The sequence below is a fragment of the Maniola hyperantus genome, chromosome 26 (genome assembly GCF_902806685.2).
Source record: "Maniola hyperantus chromosome 26, iAphHyp1.2, whole genome shotgun sequence".
Taxonomy (NCBI): domain Eukaryota; kingdom Metazoa; phylum Arthropoda; class Insecta; order Lepidoptera; family Nymphalidae; genus Maniola; species Maniola hyperantus.
This window is the reverse complement of record NC_048561.1, coordinates 505,783-527,774: the sequence shown is the minus strand read 5'-3', so window position 1 is coordinate 527,774 and position 21,992 is coordinate 505,783. Positions and strand designations below refer to the sequence as shown.

General features: G+C 36.3%; 2 protein-coding genes across 3 annotated transcripts in view; one reads left to right on the top strand and one right to left on the bottom strand.

Annotated features, from left to right (window-relative positions):
• LOC117994048 (uncharacterized) overlaps nt 1-11,000 on the top strand; it is a 28,912-nt gene extending 17,912 nt beyond the window's left edge. The window contains exons 9-12 of the mRNA XM_069507824.1: nt 7,524-7,606; nt 7,800-7,892; nt 9,085-9,181; nt 9,628-11,000. Of these exons, the coding sequence (XP_069363925.1) occupies nt 7,524-7,606; nt 7,800-7,892; nt 9,085-9,181; nt 9,628-9,755 (401 nt within the window). The 3' untranslated portion in view covers nt 9,756-11,000. The remainder of the gene's footprint in view (nt 1-7,523; nt 7,607-7,799; nt 7,893-9,084; nt 9,182-9,627) is intronic.
• Nucleotides 11,001-14,060: 3,060 nt separating this feature from the next.
• Nucleotides 14,061-21,395, bottom strand: ytr (U4/U6.U5 small nuclear ribonucleoprotein 27 kDa protein yantar). 2 transcript variants are annotated; one of them, XM_034982196.2, is made up of 3 exons: nt 21,292-21,395; nt 20,859-21,215; nt 14,061-19,098 (listed from the first exon to the last, which is right to left on the bottom strand). In XM_034982196.2, exons 2-3 carry the CDS (start codon nt 21,208-21,210, stop codon nt 19,064-19,066), a joined length of 387 nt encoding a protein of 128 aa, XP_034838087.1. In that variant the 5' UTR covers nt 21,211-21,215; nt 21,292-21,395; the 3' UTR covers nt 14,061-19,063. The 2 variants fall into 2 exon arrangements, with proteins under 2 accessions (XP_034838087.1, XP_034838086.1); XM_034982195.2 differs by lacking the exon at nt 14,061-19,098 and having other exon boundaries at nt 20,144-21,215.
• Nucleotides 21,396-21,992: the final 597 nt, after the last annotated feature.

Sequence of the window (21,992 nt, the reverse complement as noted above, 5' to 3'; positions counted from 1 at the left end):
TAGGAGCCTAAATAAAAACGAAAGGAATTACAGCGCGACGGAACGCGAGGCTCTAGCTGTGATTTTTGCAGTGGAGAAATTTCAGGCTTATTTTGGTTCCAAGCCAGTCACAATTATCACAGACCATGCATCCCTAAAGTGGTTCTTAAATTTAGAAAATCCCTCAGGACGACTCGCCAGATGGGGTTGTAGATTATCACAGTATAATTTTGTTATCGAACATAGGAAGGGTTGTGATAATGTAGTTCCGGATACCTTGTCGAGACTCATACACGTAGATGTAGTTGGTGATCGTAAGGATAACTCTAGTCAACAAGTTTTGGTAGATGACTGGTATGACAAAACATTTAATGGCTGTAAAATCAATCCAGCAAATTTTCCGAATTTTTGTATTTTGAACGATAAACTATATCGTTACAGTAAATGTAAATACCAGCTTCTCAGTGAGTTCGACTGGAAAGAGGTAGTCCACAAGAACGACATCCTTAGAATTATGCAACAAAACCATGCAGATGCAACTGCAGGTCATTTTGGTGTGTTCAAAACTCATCGCAGATTATCCCTCAGATATTTTTGGCGTGGTATGTATAAGGACGTGGTTGAGTACGTTAAGAATTGTGATACTTGCTCTGCGTATAAACACACGACATCAGCCACTCCAGGTCTGCTAGGGAAGCCTAAAGTCTGCGAGAGACCTTTTCAGGTCATTTCGGCTGATTTAGTCGGACCTTTGCCTAGGTCTAAATCAGGATTTACATTTCTTTTTGTGGTGACGTGTTGTTTTTCGAAATATACAATGTTGTTTCCGTTACGGCGTGCCACAGGTGCCGCTGTTGTTAAAGCGCTAGAGAATTTTGTATTTTTGAACCATAGTGTTCCAGAGACTGTGATTGTGGACAATGGGTCCCAATTTACAGGATCTGAATTCCGTAATCTCATTAAGCGTTATAATATTCCGAAATTACACTACACACCACTGTACACTCCGCAAGTTAACCTTGTTGAGAGGTACAATAAGGTTGTTATGACTGCTGTAGCCGCTTTTGTGAAAGATAACCACAGGTCCTGGGACGAAAACCTGTACAAGGTCCAGTTCGCCATAAACAGTGCGGTTAATGAATCCACTGGATTCTCCCCGTTCTTCCTTGTCCACGCTAGAGAACCGGTTTTAAATGGTTCCTTCTATAAGGACACGGATAAGGAGTACGAGGCCGGAATTCCAAGGGAGGAATACGCAGGAAAGTTTGGAACTTTGGAGGACATATTTGGTCAGGTTAGGAGAAATTTGTTTCAGGCTCATGCAGAGTATGCAACGCATTACAACTTAAGGCGTAGGTCTGCAAGCTATTCTGTTGGGGACATAGTGTGGAAAAAGACCTATCCACAAAGCGACGCTACAAATTTTTTCGCAGCTAAGCTGGCACCTAAGTATGAAAAGTGCAGGGTTGTCAAGGTTTTGTCACCTTTGGTTTACGAACTAGTTAGAGTAGCTGACAACCACCCAATAGGCACTTGGCATATTAAGGATATTAAGAAGTAGATATTTGCCATTACTTAGTTTGGTCTAAACTGTTTGAATATTTAAGTTATCAATATTCAATTAGGAATTTGTATGAGTGTAGTGATGTTCTGAATTAACAGTTACATTACCATGGTTCAGTTGAGGATGAATGTAGTGGATGTATGTAGGGATGAATATGTGATGATTGGAATGCTTGTGGTAGACCAACCGGTAGAGAAAGTAAAAATGCAAATATCGTACTTTGGGGATAACGAAAAGGGGGGGGTTTTGTGTTTTGTTTTCGTTTTCCTTCTAGATAATGGATCATTTCTGTTATTTTTTCCGATTCTGTTCCGAGATCTATTTTCTAGGAGAGTTATTTCGTTTTTTTTCTCATATTCCGATTTTGATTCGGTTTTATTTTTCCGAATGGGATAGAGAACGGTTGCCATATCAGATGGACCCGTTCACAACCAGTTTTTCCGTATTTGTTGAGTAACAAATATTAAGATGGTAGTTTAAAAGAGTGAACCACCGTAGGCCTAGACGCATTCTATCAGTCAGCTGAAGAATGATGCCAAGATGTTTCCACTCAAGTGTCTTAGACACCATGAAGTTTTTTTGTATATATTCTTTTTAGAAGTTAGGGTTGTGTAGTTAAGTATAATGTATAAAACCTTACACTGTTTTCAGTCTATTTATTTTGTTAGACAATTTTCCTTGTTAGTAGTAGATGTGCGTTCACGCGTAACTTCTGTGTTTTTTTTGTTTGTTTGTTTCAGGCAAATTGTTAGTAGTTGTTGGATGACGCTGAGGGCAGCGTGGTTCAACCTGTTGAACCTTTTCGTAGGAGGGGAAGTATTGTGACGTTGTAAATTTTGAACTACTAACTAGCGTTTCGCTTTTAATAAAAATCAATTTTGTTCAAAGTATGTTGGTGCCACCTAGCATCAAGGTGCAGAACTACGCGTGGGTCGATGTTCAGAGTTCATTCGAGCCACAATAGATGGCGTTTGCTTCGTTGTCAATTGTCGTAAAAATAAAACAAAATAATTAAATAAAACCATAATATCATTTGTTTATTGTTAAGTCATTAACAAAACGGTTCTTATAATATATCCTTAGGTTCCGCAAATATTCAAAAATGAATTGGCTTCATGATCAAACTAAATGAGAGCGGCCACACTCGGGTTGCGTCTGGCAGCACCGATTGGTGAGATTGAGAATTTTTCTGGAGTCAACATGTGAAGACGAATTTTTTCGTTCCAGGAAAATCTCACTCCTTTTCGCCCATGGCTTCGCCTGGGAAAATACAATAGTTATAAATTTAGTCATCCTAACGTATTTCAATGTTTCATCAATTATGTTCCAGTTATTTTTACCTTCCCAAATAAATGAGGATAATGGGTTGTGGGTGGACTCCTGAAAACCATTGGTGGCCAGGAGTTCAATAGGTGAGTTGTGTTTGATCGGGAAAATTCCACGTGTCGAAATTTTCACACAGCACAAATTATAATCTTGTTTTTTCTTTGTTACAGGGTTTCCGTTTGCGTTTCCGTTTGCGTTTCCGTTTGCGTTTCCGTTTTCCGTTTGCGTTTCCGTTTTTAGTTTTCGGTTTTCCGTTTTTTTTTGCTTTCGTTTTCCGTATTTATTTCTTTTGCACATTCACGTTGGCAACTTAATTTCTATGGATAAGACTTGGTGAAAATCTTTGTAAGGAAACATTTCGGTTGTGAAGAATCAAGTTAAATTGAGTTTTGGATCTTGGCCGATGCCGTCCAGCTACATTGCAGTCTTCGCACCTACAAGTAAGCAAATGTTTGTATCCTGGAACAGTTTAGTGAACCTTCTTAGTGTATGTGTACAGTAAGAACCCTGTCTTTACTACTGAGCTTTTATTTTGAAACAATTTTATGAATTTTACTGTGTCATTGTCTATTCCATGCCAATGGCATCTTAAATTTAAAACATAGATTTTATGTACTATCTACCTAAGGCATTCTAATGTATCTAAATTAAGTCTTGGCATTAAGCTAGAATAACTAAGCATTATTAGCCATCACTATGTATTAAGCGACCCCGGTAAAAGTTACATTAAAAAACAATTTTGCCTAACATCTAGCAAATTTCATTTATAACACCTCATATACATTACAAGGGAGTCGACGGCTAGCTTCTATTCTTTACTAGGTAGATAGATCAAGTAAGTAAAATTATTTTTTTTTCTCTAATCTTTGTAAGGTGGTAGATTATTCCGTATCCGGGTATATTTCTATTCCGCCCAATTTACCACCCTTACAGTTATCAAAGCTTCTTTTGAAAGAGTTTTATCATTTTCATCTGCTTTTATTATTTCACTTATGCTACTGTTAACTTTTGCGATTCCATCAAATATAACTCCGATTGCTTTGGATTCACTTTCATTGTGATTATTAACTTTTGCGATTTCATCAAATATAACTCCGATTGCTTTGGATTCACTTTCATTGTGATTATTAACTTTTGCGATTTCATCAAATATAACTCCGATTGCTTTGGATTCACTTTCATTGTGATTATTAACTTTTGCGATTTCATCAAATACAACTCCGATTGCTTTGGATTCACTTTCATTATGATTATTTACTTTTGCAATTTCATCATTAAGGATTTTGTTTTCGTAATTCGAAGTTGTTGCTTTGCTTAGCAAATCAATTTTGTCAATATTTGTAATTTCTGTGGTGGTACCGTTTTGAACACGGCATGGTGTACAGTTGTCAGCGCCCACTATTATTAATATCAGCAGAAATTTCAACATCTTGTCTTCCTTCTCTTGCAATATATTATATATCTACAGTTTTGCTTGCAGTTTCATTCGCGCGGAATTTGGATTGAACTTGTAGTGAACCACAGAACCACAGATTTCTGAGTGATGCGCGCACAAACAAACACACAGAGAAATTGAGAGATTTTATGAGTTCTATAATAATAAATTAATTGAATTGTTGTCGAAAAGGTATCTGTATGCCTAGATTTCTAATCACAAATGGTTACTGAAACCAAATGCTTAGCTTTATATAATATCGAGTTATATTCTAAATTTTCCTCAAAATTTAAGGAAAACTTTGAATATAATTCGGTATTATACAAGGTGTAACCAAGAACGGTGACCGATCAATTGACAAAAAACAAATAACAAAGTTTCATTCCCCAAACAAATTCTGGCAAAATTATAAATCATTTTATGATCGTTATAAAAGTTATGTTTCTACAAATAATTCACTTGACAAAACAAATTACCAGACAAATTGTTATTTCATAAAATATCATTTGACAAACAATTGATTTCTTAATCGTGTTAATTAGTAAAACAACATATCGCACTTTTTTTTTTGATAAAATGAATTGTTTGATAAATACTTTAAGAATTTACCAAATCATTTATATGTCGACCGGGCCGACGGAAGAGACCGCTCACTGTAATGGGGGGGTCTCTTTCCTCCCCCCCCCCCGCTCCCACCATCAAGAGCGAGCGAAGCGAGCTCGGGACTTGGGGCACTCCGACTCGGAACGGTTAGGTTAGAAGGGGATCTGTAAGACCCCGCCATCCCCTTCTATCATGGGGTATATTAAAATAACGTTTTAATATACCCACATAATAGTATGTCTGTGTTGCATAGGGCTTTGCATATGTATGCAAAACAGACATTTTGTGTGTTTTTTGTTAATTAGTTATTTTATCAAATAATAAATTTATCATCTATTATTTTGTAAAATTGCGAATTTGAAAAACAAATTATTTGGTGAAATAATAAATTTTTAAATGATATTTTAACATTCAGCAAATTTGCAAAGTAAAACATTTGTGAATAGAATATTTGTCAAATGATGTTTTGTAAAATGATATGTTTGCGGTATACGACGTTTGTGATCTGATTAGTTTTTCAAAAGTTTTTGGTGAACTGATAATTTGTTATACGTTTTTTGTTAATCATTAGTGAACCAACCAGAACGCTAGCAAAAACTTAGCGTTATTGTTATACTATCTAAACACAATCCAATACCAATAACCATTTGCCTCATTTTGTAGTGATTTAGTATCTTTTAAAACTAACATAGAATAAGTTTCTTACTAACATACATTATATTATAATATAGTTACTAACATAGGTTAAGATGGTTACTAACATAATATTGTGGGCCTTTGATGTCTGAGGAAATAAAGATTATTTATTTATTTATTTATTTATAAAGTGCAAAACTCGGGTCAATGCCCCGCTTACGACAGGCGGGGGGACGCCGCGCACACTCGCACGTCACCCGTGCTATCCCGCACCGGGTTAGCGAGGGGGCTGTGCGGGTGTGCGGGGCGTCCCCACCCCGATTGTCATCTCGACCTGTCGCATGCTGTACAATATGTTTCCTGAATTAATTTATTAATTTTTAGAATAAGTGGATAACTTTACATTTAAGAGTGTTGTAGTGAAAAAAGCCGGTCAAGTATGAGTCGAACTCGCGCACTGAGGGTTCCGTACTCGGGTATTTTTTTGACATTTTGCATGATAAAAATATGGTTCACTAATGAATGACAAAAAACGTATGACAAATTATCAGTTCACCAAAAACTTTTGAAAAACTAATCAAATCACAAACATCGTGTACCGCAAACATATCATTTTACAAAAGATCATTTGACAAATATTCTATTCACAAATGTTTTACTTTGCAAATTTGCTGAATGTTAAAATATCATTTAAAAAATTATTATTTCACCAAATAATTTGGGGCTCCTTTCTTCTAGGTGGTAAAAAACCTAACTGTTCCGAGTCGGAGTGCCCCAAGTCCCGAGCTCGCTTCGCTCGCTCTTGATGGTGGGAGCGGGGGGAGGAAAGAGACCCCCACCATAGTGGTGGTCTCTTCTCGTCGACTGGGGCCCGTCGACGGAGCCCCGCTTCGCGGGGCTCCTTTTTTCTGGGTCGTAAAAAAAGAAATAACCCACGAAGGGGATGGCGGGGTCTGTAAGACCCCGCCATCCCCTTCTAACCTAACCGTTCCGAGTCGGAGTGCCTCAAGTCCCGAGCTCGCTTCGCTCGCTCTCGATGGTGGGAGCGGGAGGGAGGAAAGAGACCCCCCACCATAGTGGTGGTGGTCTCTTCTCGTCGACCAAGGCCCGTCGACGGAGCCCCGCTTCGCGGGGCTCCTTTTTTCTGGGTCGTAAAAAAAGAAATAACCCACGAAGGGGATGGCGGGGTCTTACAGACCCCGCCATCCCCTTCTAACCTAACCGTTCCGAGTCGGAGTGCCCCAAGTCCCGAGCTCGCTTCGCTCGCTCTTGATGGTGGGAGCGGGGGGAAGAAAAGAGACCCCCTATTATAGTAAGCGGTCTCTTCCGTCGGCCCGGTCGACATATAAAATATTTGGTGAATTCTTAAAGTATTTATCAAACAGTTCATTTTATCAAACAATTCATTTTATCAAAAAAAAGTGCGATATGTTGTTTTACTAATTAACACGATTAAAGAAATCAATTGTTTGTCAAATGATATTTTATGAAATAACAATTTGTCTGGCAATTTGTTTTATCAAGTGAATTATTTGTAGAAACATAAGTTTTATAACGATCATAAAACGATTCATAATTTTGCCAAAATTTGTTTGGGAAATGAAACTTTGTCATTTGTTTTTTGTCAATTGATCGGTCACCTAAAAATATGCATCATCAAAAACTATTATCTAAATATATAAAAGGAAAAGGTGACTGACTGACTGACTGACTGACTGACTGATCTATCAACGCACAGCTCAAACTACTGGACGGATCGGGCTGAAATTTGGCATGCAGATAGCTATTATGACGTAGGCATCCGCTAAGAAAGGATTTTTGAAAATTCAACTCCTAAGGGGGTGAAATAGGGTTTTGAAATTTTGTAGTCCACGCGGACGATGTCGCGAGCATAAGCTAGTGCGTAAAAATAAATAAAAATCTGTTTAAGAATGTACAGTTGAAGCTCTTTCATATGATAATACGATGTGTTGTCCGCAGTAGGAGGCTCGCAACTGCCCTCCCCTCAGAGGTCGCACCCCGCACAACCCCCGCAGCGACCTCTGCCCAGCGATAACAAGAAGGTAAGCTCATCAAAATAAAACTAATCAAGTGCCGCTGGGCGGCACCGCACTAGCCACAGCCGAAGCCTCCCACCAGACCAGATTTAAAATCTATTACAAAATTTGTATCGAACAAACAAACAAGACGAGACAAGAAAGCGAATTGTGTTAAAATAGTTGATAATGTAGAGTGACGGTGACCACTTGTCGGCAGGTGCGTCAGAACTACATCAAGCGTCGCCTGCTGACCACCTACCGCGCGCTGGAGAGGATGTCACAATCAGAGTTCAATCTTGACAAACTTGAGGTACGTATACTATAAACATATCGCCATACTTGCTCTGAGTCAACTGTCATGTCAACAGTGGCTCTACCGCGGTTGTTTGACAGCTACAATGTCACGATCGCAATCATCTCTGATTGGTTAATGCTCGCTCACTATTGGCTACAATGCATTGTTACAAGAAGAATCGCACAAATTCAGCCAATCAGAACAATTGAGATTGTAATAATGATTGATGCAGGTTTTAGACAATCGCCCTACAGTTCTAAAGTACGGTTTATCATTAAACTAGCTTATGCTCGCGACTTCGTCCGCGTGGACTACACAAGTTTCAAACCCCTATTTCACCCCCTTAGGGGTTGAATTTTCAAAAATCCTTTCTTAGCGGATGCCTATGTCATAATAGCTATCTGCATGCAAAATTTCAGCCCGATCCGCCCAGTAGTTTGAGCTGTGCGTTGATAGATCATTCAGTCAGTCAGTGAAGTCAGTCAGTCACCTTTTCCTTTTATATATTTAGATTTAGACTAGCGACCCTCTACGGCTTCGCATGGGTAGCTCATTACAATTTTCGTAGGGATCTCTAATTTTTTAAAAATTATCCATACTAATATTATTAATGCGAAAGTGTGTCTGTCTGTCTGCTAGCTTTTCACGGCCCATCCGTATAACCGATTTTGATGAAATTTGGTACAGAGATAGCTTGCATCCCGGGGAACGACATAGACTTACTTATAGACATACTTTTTATTTCAGAAAATCAAAGAGTTTCCACGGGATTTTTAAAAACCTAAATCCACGCGGACGAAGTCGCGGGCATCATCTAGTATTAAAATAAATATTTAGGGGGGTAAATAAATAGGCCACTAGAGTCTAAATCAAATCTTAGAAAAGAGCAACCGCCGAGTTTCTTGCTGGTTCTTCTCGATAGGAAAGGCATTTCGAATCAATAGTAGATGCATTTGACGATTCAAAAGTACTTTTAAAAGTTTATATGAATAAAAATATTTTTATTAGATTTATTTTGTACTAGATGATGCCCGCGACTCTCTTTGATTTTTCGGGATAAAAAGTAGCCTCTGTCCTTCCCCGGGATGCAAGCTATATCTGTACCAAATTTCGTCAAAATCGGTTGAACGGATGGCCCGTGAAAGGCTAGCAGACAGACAGACAGACACACTTTCGCATTTATATTAGTATGGATCTGTTTCGGCAGGCGGTAGCATCGGCCGCGGTGGACAACACAGACCCGGGACCCACCACGCTGGCCGTGCCCACTGTCACCAAGACCAACACCAAGTTTGTGCACCCAGGTATATCTACACTAATATAATTTACTCGGTCGAGACCGACAACGTCACATATGTATGAGTGACAGAGACAACGCTCTACAAAGCCGAAATCTCATTCTAAAAGTCGATGTACACTATTTCTTGCCGCCTACTGTACTATTCTATATCAATTACCACCAAGTAAATCGATAAATCACTCACTGCGCAAGTTCGAAATTAGAGATATTTACCGTGATGATATAAAATACATTTTACACTAAAACTAGCTTATTCCCGCGACTTCGTCCGCGTGGACTACACAAACTTCAAACCCCTATTTCACCCCCTTAGGGGTTGAAGTTTAGCAGATGCCTACGTCATAATAGCTATCTGCATGGCTCAGCCCGATCCGTGCAGTAGTTTTAGTAGTGCGTTGATAGATCAGTCAGTTAGTCACCTTTCAAGTGTCAATTTCTTTTTGCTTCTAGAAGCAGCTCAATTAGCTCTCACGGCAGCAGATCTCGAACGCGAGAGGGGACGACCGCTCTCCAAATACGAGAGAAACATGATGATATTCAACTGGCTCCACACCCTGGATGAGGCTGCTCCATTCTAGACGCGCGTTCTGAACCGCTCCATCACGTTCTGACTCGTTCCATGGCGTTCTGAATCGTTTTTGATGGCTTTCTGGCATTTTTAATCGTGTTGACGTATTTATTAAGTTAAGAAGTACTTATTGTTACGTTTAAGCACATTTTGAAAAATCTTAACAACGCTTGAAGGAAAAGGTTCAAACCTGTTTTTCTAATAGAAAACTGTGACTGAATGTTTTGAATGAATAAAGGGATCATTCCTATTTCTTTACATCCTTTGCTTTGCAAATTTGAACTCTATTTTGATTTTACAAGATTTTACATATTTTGATAATAATCACTGAGAAATATAATTTTTGACACAGGCACATACCCAATAATATAAGACACGCGTTTTGTATCGTCCCAATGCATTCCCACTTGTTTGATGGCTTTTCTTAAGTATCAATTATTGTGTTAATAATAAGAAAATTATGTACTTTTAACTAATTAATTTTTGATAATTTTGTTACATTTATTGTATTAAGAGCGTTTTTAATGAGTTAACAGTTATTAACAAGTATGAAAACTATAAAAAAGAGCACAACTTGACTTATTTTAAAGCATTCTCAACTTTAATGGAAGTTTAACTAAATTTCCAAATAAAAATATTCAAATGGCTCCACATCTTGGATGAAGCCCGTACCGTTCCATCGTGTTCTGACTCTTTCCATCGCGTTCTGACTAGTTCCTTCGCGTTCTGAGCCGTTCCATTGCACAAAACATGTTTTAAGTTAAACATTCATATTCTAAGTTCCGTTTTATATTCTATCTTGTTATAGTTTTAATATTTCTTTATAAGTTATGATTACATGAAGATTAGATTCAAATGAATCACAAATGAAACATGACAAAATTTATAATTTTTAAGATTTTTTACCTACACTTGAAGGAAATTTCTAAATAATTTTAAATACATATCAAAAGTTGCGGACCGGCAGGATTCGAACCCGCGTCTCCTCTGACCGCTAAGCCACTGATCGCTTGCTGCCAGGAACGAACTTTGTGATATGTATGTTCACTCAGTACTGAAGCGACTGTTAATGCCATCTAGTAGCGACACTTTGCAGTTATTGAAACTACTTTCAAAGGCCCATATTACAATGCAGCTCTTTTTCGTAATTTTTGATACGTATTTAAAATTATTTAGAAACATAACAAGTTTTGTTGATTTAATAAAATGTTCTGACTATATTATATTTAATATTTTAAGATTACTTTAATTTTTGCATTTACACATTCCAGCGAATAAACGTTTATTTATTATGAATGAATTTGTTATGATAATTATTTTATAGTTCTGGAGCGTTCCATTATTTTTAAAGTCATATGATATGACTATATTTAGGGTTCTGTACCAAAATGATAAAATTAATCACGTGCGTGTTTTGTAGCCATGCTAAAAACTTTGGCGGATATTGGCCCCGATTCTCCAGTCTCTCTCTAAACTAAATTTAGAGTATCTGCATCCTTTTCTTTTTACTAATGCTAAAAAAGGAACGGAACATGACTTTCACATTTAAAGACTCTAAATTTTAGTGCACAATACAAATTTAAACAGTAGGTCCGCGAGTGCGTGCTAAAATCACGGGTTTACCATCTAAAAATTAAATTTAGAAATGTCAAACTGCTTCTGTCCTTTTCATATTACAATAGTAAGAAGAGGGTGCGAATACTCTAAAATTAGGTTGTGCTTAGAATCGGTGCCAATGGTACTGATTCTGAGCAGTGAGCACACCTAAATCTTGGGAGTATTCGCATCCTCTTCTTACTAATGTAATCTTAAAAGGACAGACACAGTTTGACAGTTTTAAATTTAATTAACAGCTGTCAAACCTCGTGACTTTAGCTGCCAGTCGCGAACCTACTGTTTGAATTTGTAGCGTGCACTAAAATTTAGAGTCTTTAAATGTAAAATTCATGTTCTGTCCTTTCTTAGCAATATTAAAAAGAAAAAGATGCAGATACCTACTCTCAATTTAGTTTAGAGAAAGACAAAATAATCGGCGCCATTATTTACTAAATGCTATTTTTGTCAAAAATTGTCGTAAGACGAATTTAATATAATATAGTAGTAATATACCCATACTAACATTATAAATGCGAATGTATATCTGTCTGCTACTTTCCACGGCCCATCCGTTTCACCAATTTTGATGAATGGTAAAGAAATACTCGTAGGAAACTTTTTATCTCGGGAAATATCTTAATAAGTATTTTGCAAGAAGTATTAATTTCTTTAATTTTATATATTTTATGCCAGAAAAGATTTAGTCCATTTTAATGAGCATATCCTAAAAATACTTATAAATATTATTATCTCATAGATATGTTATAATACTATTTATATATGCTATTTATTCACGATGAGGTTTTGAAACTTGGTTTTCACCATTTTGGCGCTGATAGCAGCTGTGAGCGTCATGACAAAAAATTAGTCATTTTGTATGGCACGCCATACAAAATTACTGTCATTTTGTATGACACGCCACATTAAATTACTGTCATTTTGTATGGCACGCCACATTAAATTACTGTCATTTTGTATGGCGTGCCATATAAAAATATACTGTCATTTTGTATGGCACGCCACATAAAATTACTGTCATTTTGTATGGCACGCCTTATCTAGCCTATCTATACTATGTAAATAGTATTATTATATATCTATATTGTGCCTAGATTATAAGTCATGCCAATGCATTTTGCATATTATGTCACTTTCAATGTCCGAAACGCAAATATGTAACACTGGCTTGTGCCCGCGACTTCGTCCACGTGGACTACACTTGAAACTCCTATTTTACCCCCTTAGGGGTTGGATTTTCAAAAACCCCTTAGCGGATATGTACGTCATAATAGCTATCTGCATGCCAAATTTCAGCCCGATTCGTCCAGTAGTTTGAGCGGTGCGTTGATAGATCAGTCAGTGAAATCCAGCTGTGTGAACTGTTGATATGTCAGTCAGTTAGTCAGTTTGCAACAATGCACTGGACATTTACTGTAACATAATTATAATAATGTTAATATTATAATATTATTCGAACTACTTTCCTTGAATTTTGTGAATTATTAAAAAGTAAGAGTAAGTATAACAAATGAATTTAACAAAAAAACAAATAGTATGTAATTTTTTACAGCATTCCTATTGATATCTGATTGATTTTTATAATGTCCGTTCATCGTAACTTGACGCGTGAGAATATATTGGCACCATTGCTTTGTTTGCTTTATTCCTTAGACATTTGTGGCTAATTCCGTTGTACACAATCTCTAAACTCAACTACTAAAATGACACGTCTAAATCTAATGCTATCCCTTTTATAATGTTGCTTGCGGAAAAGGAGAGCACTAGATTCAGAAATGTTAATTTAGTTTAGTTTAGAGATTGTGTACAAGAGAATCAGCCCTATTAGTGCTTATTATTGTGTAATTTGCAATAGTGCCAACATATTCTTACGTGTCAAGTTACGATGAACAAATAATAAATTCCGTCATTTCTAAAAAAATCGCTATTTTGGCAAAAGCTAGCCTAGTCAAAGTAAGCGCGCAAATCAAGTAGACCTATCTGAACACGAGGCGAGGCGCATTGTATACAAACAGATCTCAGCCGGATCTGCTTTCTTTTTAATCGGATCGGACTAAATGCCATAAAAATGTATTAACAAAGTTCCTAAATAGGTTTTAATTTAATTAGTATTTTTTTTCATTTGAATCGATTTTGATTTAGGTATATATAAAGATTTTATTTTTCAAAGATAAATGCTTTTGTATGATAGTTCTCGACACATCTAAATTATTGTATTGTAATTTATAATATTGATATGGTAATTAAATAAATGTTGACATGAGAACACTGCATTTTTATTTGAAAACAGCATGATCACTCTGAAGACTTGATCCAAGACCAGCCATACACGGACAGCTTGAAGCAGTCAGGATGGACTGCTTCAAGCTGCGACTGCGTATTGAACTACAGACTTCTACGTACGTACATACACGAACCGCTCAAACAGTTGTAACTGCTTCGGGCGGTCAAGCAGTCGCCTGGCATACACTGACTGCTCGAGCTGTCGACCGCTCTCCTCATTCCACGTCGCGCACGCTTCCCACCTGCATTGAAATTGCTTGAAGCTGCCATCGAGCAGTTAAGCTAACTGCTCGATGGCAGCTTCAAGCTGTTGACTCTGACTGCTAGAGCGGTCCGTGTATGTTGATCACTGGCTAACCGCTCGAGCAGTCCGTGTATGGCCGGCCTAAGGATAAGTAAATAGAAAACAAACTCAGTATTGAATCCAAATCATTTCTATTTTTACCTCCTTGGATTTATAAAAAACGAAACATTTTATAACTTAAACATTAATTTTTACATTTTTCAAAATACTTTTATTTCTATAAAAAATGCACAAATAACTTATTATGCTGTGATTGAACAAAGAAATAATTATTCAACTAAACTCATGCCGAGAAAGAGTCTAAAATTCTAAATAAATATAAATTTTTACTAAACCATAAAATGCCTAATTTTTTTATCTTAGCCACCTTTTTGTAATGTTAACAGAAATTTTTTATATACTAAGATATTATTTTAACAAAATTAGGATAAGCAAGATTTTTTTGCACAAAATCTTAGTGCAAGTGTTTTATTATACTTTTTAATTTACTAACTTAAAAGAACTATTTTTTTTATACAAAAACATAATATTTTAGATCTCTTTTCTTGCTAAAATAATGGTAAAATGGTAATAAGTACCTATTCAATACAAAAACTAACACTATGAAGTGAAATGAAGCACATACAAATATTGCTTTATTTCATTTTGAAAATGGTAGAATAAAATCCGATTTTTAAATGCTTTTACAACAAAAAATTAGAAACTAAATATTATAACACAGAATTAATAAAAATCATAGTTTCTTTTCTCTTTTTGCATAATTATAGGAGATTATCAGAAATCTAAGCTTTACATTTTTTATAAATTAAATGATTGGGTTTTATTCGAACGAAAAATGTATCCAAGGACTACCTTTAATTTTAGACAAAATGTACAATTTAGAATAACAATTTAATACAAATAGAAATTCGTGGTATGTACATATGGGAATGAATCTTCTTTTCTTGGTAATAAGATTCTTTAATATTTTTTTCATTTATTTATTTTCATAAAAATTCCTATCAATAGAAATATTTTCTTCCTTTATTATTCTATATTTTCTTGTAATTTTACGCAGATAAAACTTAAAAGATTGTGATGAAAAAAATTGTTTCTTGACAGAAAAATTGCAAAAGAAATCTTTTTTTTGGATATTACAATCTTTAAAAGAAAATTGGGACGATTGCAAAAACAATGATCCTTACAAAAAGTAACACAATTCAGATATTGTATTAAGTGCATGTCTTCGTACATTTTTGAAAGTGACATGCTTTTTTCTATTTTTACTTTTTTTATTGGTGAATTTGGACTACTATTAGTTTTGCTAACGTTTACTGTCTAAAATATTTGTATAAAAATAGCAGATTTTGATGCTTATTGCCCATAAATCGAACTAAATTGACAGGCCAAAAGTTATACCATCCTTTTCTACAAAGAACAGTATAACAAGGACTTTTAAACCTCTCCACTTAGAATTATCTTCAGCAAAACTTACAGTAACCTTACATAATTTGTGTTTTTTCTGGTATGTGTGATTTTTTTTGGAGTTTATTGTGTATAGATTCATTCATTGGTTGCGGGTGTAGTGACAAATCGATAGAAGTCAGTTTGGGCGCATTTCTGTATAAAATGCAGTCGTACCGCCCGCGCGCCGCGTTGTGCATTAATACTAAAAAATATCACATTCAAGTAACATTTGTATATTGTATATGGTCTATGGAGACTAGCTGGGCAGAGAGCGATTTTTACAAGGTTTGATTTTATGGGACCAAAAAAAAATAATTTTTTTATTAAAAAGATGCAAAATAATGCAAAAATTACGACTAAAGAGGCAGATGTATCGATTTTTTTTTCATATCACAAAAAAAATTAAAAAAATGATGTGAAATTTTAATTTTTTCGCAAAAAAACGTGAGGAAAGAGATTTTTTTCAATTAATATTCTCAAAAAAACTATAAAATATGGATAATAGTACCAAAAAATCACAAAAAACTTTGAAAAAACCACACTCTGACATACCAATCTTTAACTATTGTACATTGTGGAGGACAAGGGGGTATTCTGGGGGGTGGTGGGTGTAAAGTGTATAAATATATCTATGGTGACGCGACGCGCGGACAACGCTCAACGAGGGTACAACAACTCAGTCTTATGTGACAGTTCTGTGAAGTTAGGCCATACGGTAGCTGCAAGGTATTTCTTTTAAAGCTGCCTGTGCAGATGATGATTATTGAAAGATAATGTAAAAATCAAATCAAAAAATCATCACGACAGCTTTCAATAATCTGAATCGCTCGTAATATTTTCGCTCTACCCTAAGGGGAGATTTTTTAATAAAATATCATTAAATTGCATGACTTCAAATTTTAAACAACCAAAATTACTTAATTGGTGCAAGATGTCCAACTGTAACAAGTATGAATTAGTAAAACATCATCTCGTATCAATTAAGTAATTTTGGCATTAAATGGCCAAAATCACTGAAATAAAGGAACATAGGTAATTTCGACTTATAATTAATACTTGTAAATAACCAACAGTTTTATGTTCTATTAAGATTACTTTAAGATGATAATTGGTATAAATAATTATATTAGACCTGTAATATAAAAATACTCGCTTATGGGTATAACTTCACAAACCGTGTAAATATTGCTCCCAAACTGACTTCTAGGGACTTCTTGGTGCGCTGAGCGCTTGGCCTAAACCCGCGCGGGCCGGAGCTGCGCGCGGGCACTGCAATAACGGACTTAAAACTAACTTACTGACTAACTGTCTGCCACAAAAACACTAATTTTGATAGTTTTTGTGGTTGTAATTGGTGATTTCTATATTGGTGGTATTTTTTGTTCACAAATTAATGGCCAAATTAATTTAACTCTTTTTTGGCATTATCAATTCACACTCCTAAACTGTTTCAACTCAAAAACCTTTTGACATATCATATTTTCTGATCTCTGACTTAATTAATTTTATCTGTATGCTAATAGAACTATAGAAACTATGCTTTATAAATTAAAAACAATGCAATATTTTTTTATAGAATTCTAATAATGTTTTTTTATAATCTTCTGTAGATTATAAAAAATCTGATTATCTTAGTTTCTGGAAAAAGCATTTTTTGAGTTAAAATGGTTTTGATATAGAGTTGAGTGATAATGCCAAAAAAGGGTTGAGGCATATTGGCCATGGATCTTTGTAAATAATTTTACGTTATTATTAAGACCATAGAAATGACCAACTACATAAATATTAATTAATCATATGTGTCAAACTATTTACACCTGTTGTGGTTTTGTGGCATAATAAATACATATTCTGAGTTTTGGCTGCAATAACTTATAGAATCAGCTTTTTTTGCTGTTTCTAGTCTAGGCTTGAGATGGCTCGTGAGATAGGATGTGGGTTGTAGGAACATGTCAGTTTAATTTTATTTTTTATCCCGTTACAAATCAGCCCTTGACTGTGATCTAAACTTTATTTATTTATTTATAGACTAGCGCTTGGCTGCAATCAGACCTGGGCAAGACAGGTGGCAAGTGATGATGCAGCCTAAGATGGAGTGCGCTTGCCTAGGAGATGCCTATTCACTCTTGACTTGAAGGTACCCATATAATAATTGGAGAGAAAAACTGGTGTTCCAAATCTTAGTGGTTCGAATCAGAAATGAGGAGGCAAATCTGATAGTAAATGATGATGCAGTCTAAGATGAAAGGGGGCTAACTTGGAAGGGACATGGGACTTTTATTGAATCCATATCCCTTATCGATTTATATACGACATCGTACCGGAACGCTAAATCACTTGGCGGCGTGAATTTGCCGCTAGGAAGGTAACTTGCTACGGACGAAGCTTCAAACCATACCAGAGACAATTTAGAATTGTAAATTCCCAAATTGCAACTCCCGGAAATCAAATCCGGGACCTCCCGCTATAAGACCACCGTGCTCACCACTGCGCCAGGGAGGTTGTCAAAGAGGATGGTTACTTACAAACCATTACAGTCAAATGGTACACTTATAGGCAGAGTCGGTATTATTTTAAAAGTTTTTAATCCTGGGTTAAATCCTGGTTTACACTTTTTAACTGTTTTTTTCCAACCCCACTTACAGATACCCTAACCTCAGTTTATTTTGGGCATGTTATCTTTTTAAATTGTACATATTATTTAAGATTCTTTTTTGCAGACTACCTCTACCTTATTCGATATAATTAATGACATCAACAGGTACTGCTAAGTTCACTTACAAAAAAAAAATATTGGTGACATTACAAGTGACAATCTGCTCTTGGCCAGCATGGTGCACTATGGCCAAACTCCCATGAGAGGAGACCCATGCTCAGTAGTTGGCTAGATGATACATCTCCTTAGTAACACAAAGACGTATCTCGATTTTGTCCAATTTGAAAAAACAGATACAAGAACTATTGTGCGACATGTTTTTTTTTTTATTTTTTATTCGGGTACAAGTTAACCCTTGACTGCAATCTCACCTGATGGTAAGTGACGATGCAGTCTAAGGTGGGAGCGGGTTAACCTGGAAGGAGTATGGCAGTTTTTACTAAACCCATACACCTTTGGTTTCTACACGGCATCGTACCGGAACGCTAAATCGCTTGGTGGCACGGCTTTGCCGGTAGGGTGGTAACTAGCCACGGCCGAGGCCTCCCACCAGACCAGACCAGAAATTTAGAAATTATAAAATTCCAAATCCCTGCCAGGAATCGAACCCGGGACCTCCCACTAATAAGACCACAGCGCTTACATCATAGGGAGGTCATAATAATGAGAACATAATTACTACTTTATCAACCTTCATTTTAGGAATAAAGTGTCACAGAGATACGTGTTTTTGTGACTAAATAGAATAAATAGTCATTTCGAGATAGGTTCACTCAAAATCGATAAAATTCGAGATACGTTGTTGTGTTACTAAGGGGACAGATTGAAGTGGTGAAGTTAGCAGGAACTGAGAAATCCACCCTATAGTCCGTTCAGTTATTTTACCTCTGACATTTGTCATCATATTATATTGGTATCCCATTCACTACCTGACACTTGGTATTACCTGCTGGACTGGATTCACATGCAGTCGTTCATTAAGTAATCAGTCAAGATGGTAACGTGCAGCGGTACGTCAGTTTTTGACTTCGTTTTCGCCCCATTCCTCACCTATTCAGAAAACAACATAATCGTCAATCCAATTGTTTCATTTTCCGTTCATCATCATCATCAACCATTCGCTGGTACACTACTGAACACAAGTTTCCTCTCAGAATAAGAAGGATTTAGGTCATAATCGGCAACATTAGCTAGGAGCGGATTGGCAGACTTCACACACCTTTGAGAACATTATAACATTATGGACAACTCTCAGGCATGCAGGTTTCCTCACGATGTTTTCCTTCACTGTTAAAGAAAGTGATATTTAATTGCTAAAGCCCAAGAAGTTAGAGGTGCTTGCCCAGGATTAATCCTGATATCTCCTGAACAGCAGGCAGACATACCACTGGGCTATCACAGCTTTCTTAGCTTCATTTCTAGTTATGGGACTCAAAATGTATAAAATATATAAAAGGAAAAGGTGACTGACTGATCTATCAACGCACAGCTCGAACTACTGGACGGATCGGGCTGAAATTTGGCATGCAGATAGCTATTATGACCGAGGCATCCGCTAAGAAAGGATTTTTGAAAATCCAACCCCTAAGTGGGTGAAATAGGGGTTTGAAATTTGTGTCGGACGACGTCGTGAGCATAAGCTAGTATAACAATATAGAAATATAATATTATTCAATTTTACCAACTTTATAGTCAGAGGTAAAATAACTCTGAACAGACTGTTAATAGTGTTTGTACAGTGTAATTATAAAATTATATTAAAATCTGTCAGTACAGATTTGTTGTACTATGTATCACAGCCAAAACTCAAAAAATATTGAGTTTCAAAAAATGGAAACAATTAACGCTTAATACTAAGTAAAAATGTTTTTAAAGCTTGTTGACATGAACTAATTTGTACTCATTTGGCTCATAAAAAATGCGCAAAGGATCAGCCAGGCTGTCCAAAGTGGAAATGCAACCAGCATTCTTGGCACCATTCCACGCGGGCATGATTTGTACAGTAATTAGACAAGGCTAGCTTTAAGTTCTATGTAATATTTTCACCGTTTTCACTGTAAAAAACACATGTTTAAAAAAACAATTTGAGCTGTCTTGTAAAACTAACAAGACATAAATCACCAGTCAAATAGAATTTCCCTAATTTGTTTGCCAAGCTAATTACATCAATACACAACCCCAAGTCTCATCCTGAGATCTATAAAGTGCACTCTGGCTTTGCTTGCACTTAAGACAGAGTTAAAACGAGACAGAGCTATATCTCTCACATAAATCTGTCTCGTTTTAACTCAATCTTAAGTCTGAGCAAAGTCAAAGTGCGCTCTATAGATCTCAGTCTAAGTTTTGTGGAATTGGTTTACTGATAAACATTGAAATAGCAACTGTGGCAATTACTGTAAAATTTGTCTTGAATGCATATTATGGTGTTTTACGACTTGGTGCATTGATAAAAGTAGATGAGATTATAAATTGAAACGAAGCTATTGGTCTAAAATATTGGCCAACCTAACCTACTAAGTACAATACCATCAAATTAGCATGTTATAAATGGTGGACATAATATGGCCACATTTGAATAAACACATGAATGTCGTTAAAACATGGTTAACGTTCACATAACAAGCTTTAAACAACTAGTATCACATGGACCCTGCAGGTCTAACCAACTGGGACTAAATAGGTTGTGCGTTACCGTTACGCCACAAAGTCCAGCGGCCTATTGAACCCGCCTTTCCTGTTCATGTACTGTCTGTACTTCCTTTTTAAGACTACATGGACATCGCCTTCCACGTTGCCGTCGACTTTCTTACCTTTAGTGGTGTCGAAGCCGCAGAAACCCATGACTTTAAGCATTTCCTGTTCTTCGGCAGTTTTTCCCTCCAAATCGGCGGGGGTGACTATCGGTCGCTCGCCGAAGTTCTTTTTCGGTTTGGGGACGAAAGATGACGTCGGAGTCGGCGATATGGATCGAGAGCGACGTCTTCGAGGCGACGGCGACCTCCTGCGTTCGGGAGAGCGTCTTCGCCTGTCTAGGGACCGCGAGCGGGAGCGAGTTCTCTGTCTCCGCCTGTCGCGGTCTCGATCGCGGTCCCGGTCTCTATCAGTTCTGTCCCGACGATCTCTTCTGTCGTCACGCCGCCGCGGGCTCGGCGACCGCCCCATTTAACCTAACAAAACACAGTTAAATATTATAATAAAACTGATAATTAATTACTTAATATGGGTCATTAAAGTGATATTTACCTCAACGTCAGGTCAACAGCGTGTAGAATTTGTAAAAACTAAAAATATATAACAGTAACACACAACCTAAACGCACGCCATTTTGTTTGAAAATGCGTTTTCTTGTCATTTTTTTAACGACGCAACGCTCAAATGCGTTTCGTTGTACGCATATATGATTTTGAGGAAAGAGATTAGTTATTCGATTTTTTGTTGAAATTTATCAAGTTTGTTAAAAAAACAACAACTAAATCTATGAGAACCTTACAAAAACTGTTTTGATTTCATAAAATTCCTTTATTTTTCTTTAAATCTCATATAAACTATTGATTCTGAAGAGTCGTATGTTTAGAAGTTGCATCAAACGGAACATGACGGGAAATAATAACGTTCCTATTTCTACTGCAAGTTAATTTTAAATGTTGTATTGGTTTTGTTAATTTAATAAAACATTCAACTTTCATAATCAATATATCTGTTATTCAATAATAATCCAAACATTTCTAATTTCTTATGGTTTATATTGCTGATAAAATGAAACGTTTTACTGTGCTGTCAGTATTTTACGTTTTCCCTTAATAAAGGTAAATATTTCTTTAAAGGTTTAATCAACCATCCACCAATAATATCATTTACCTATCCATCATTAATACGTCCCAAGATCCAAAATTATACTAAGGTAATACTCGTAAAACATCAAAATATTTTTGCTAGAAATACAT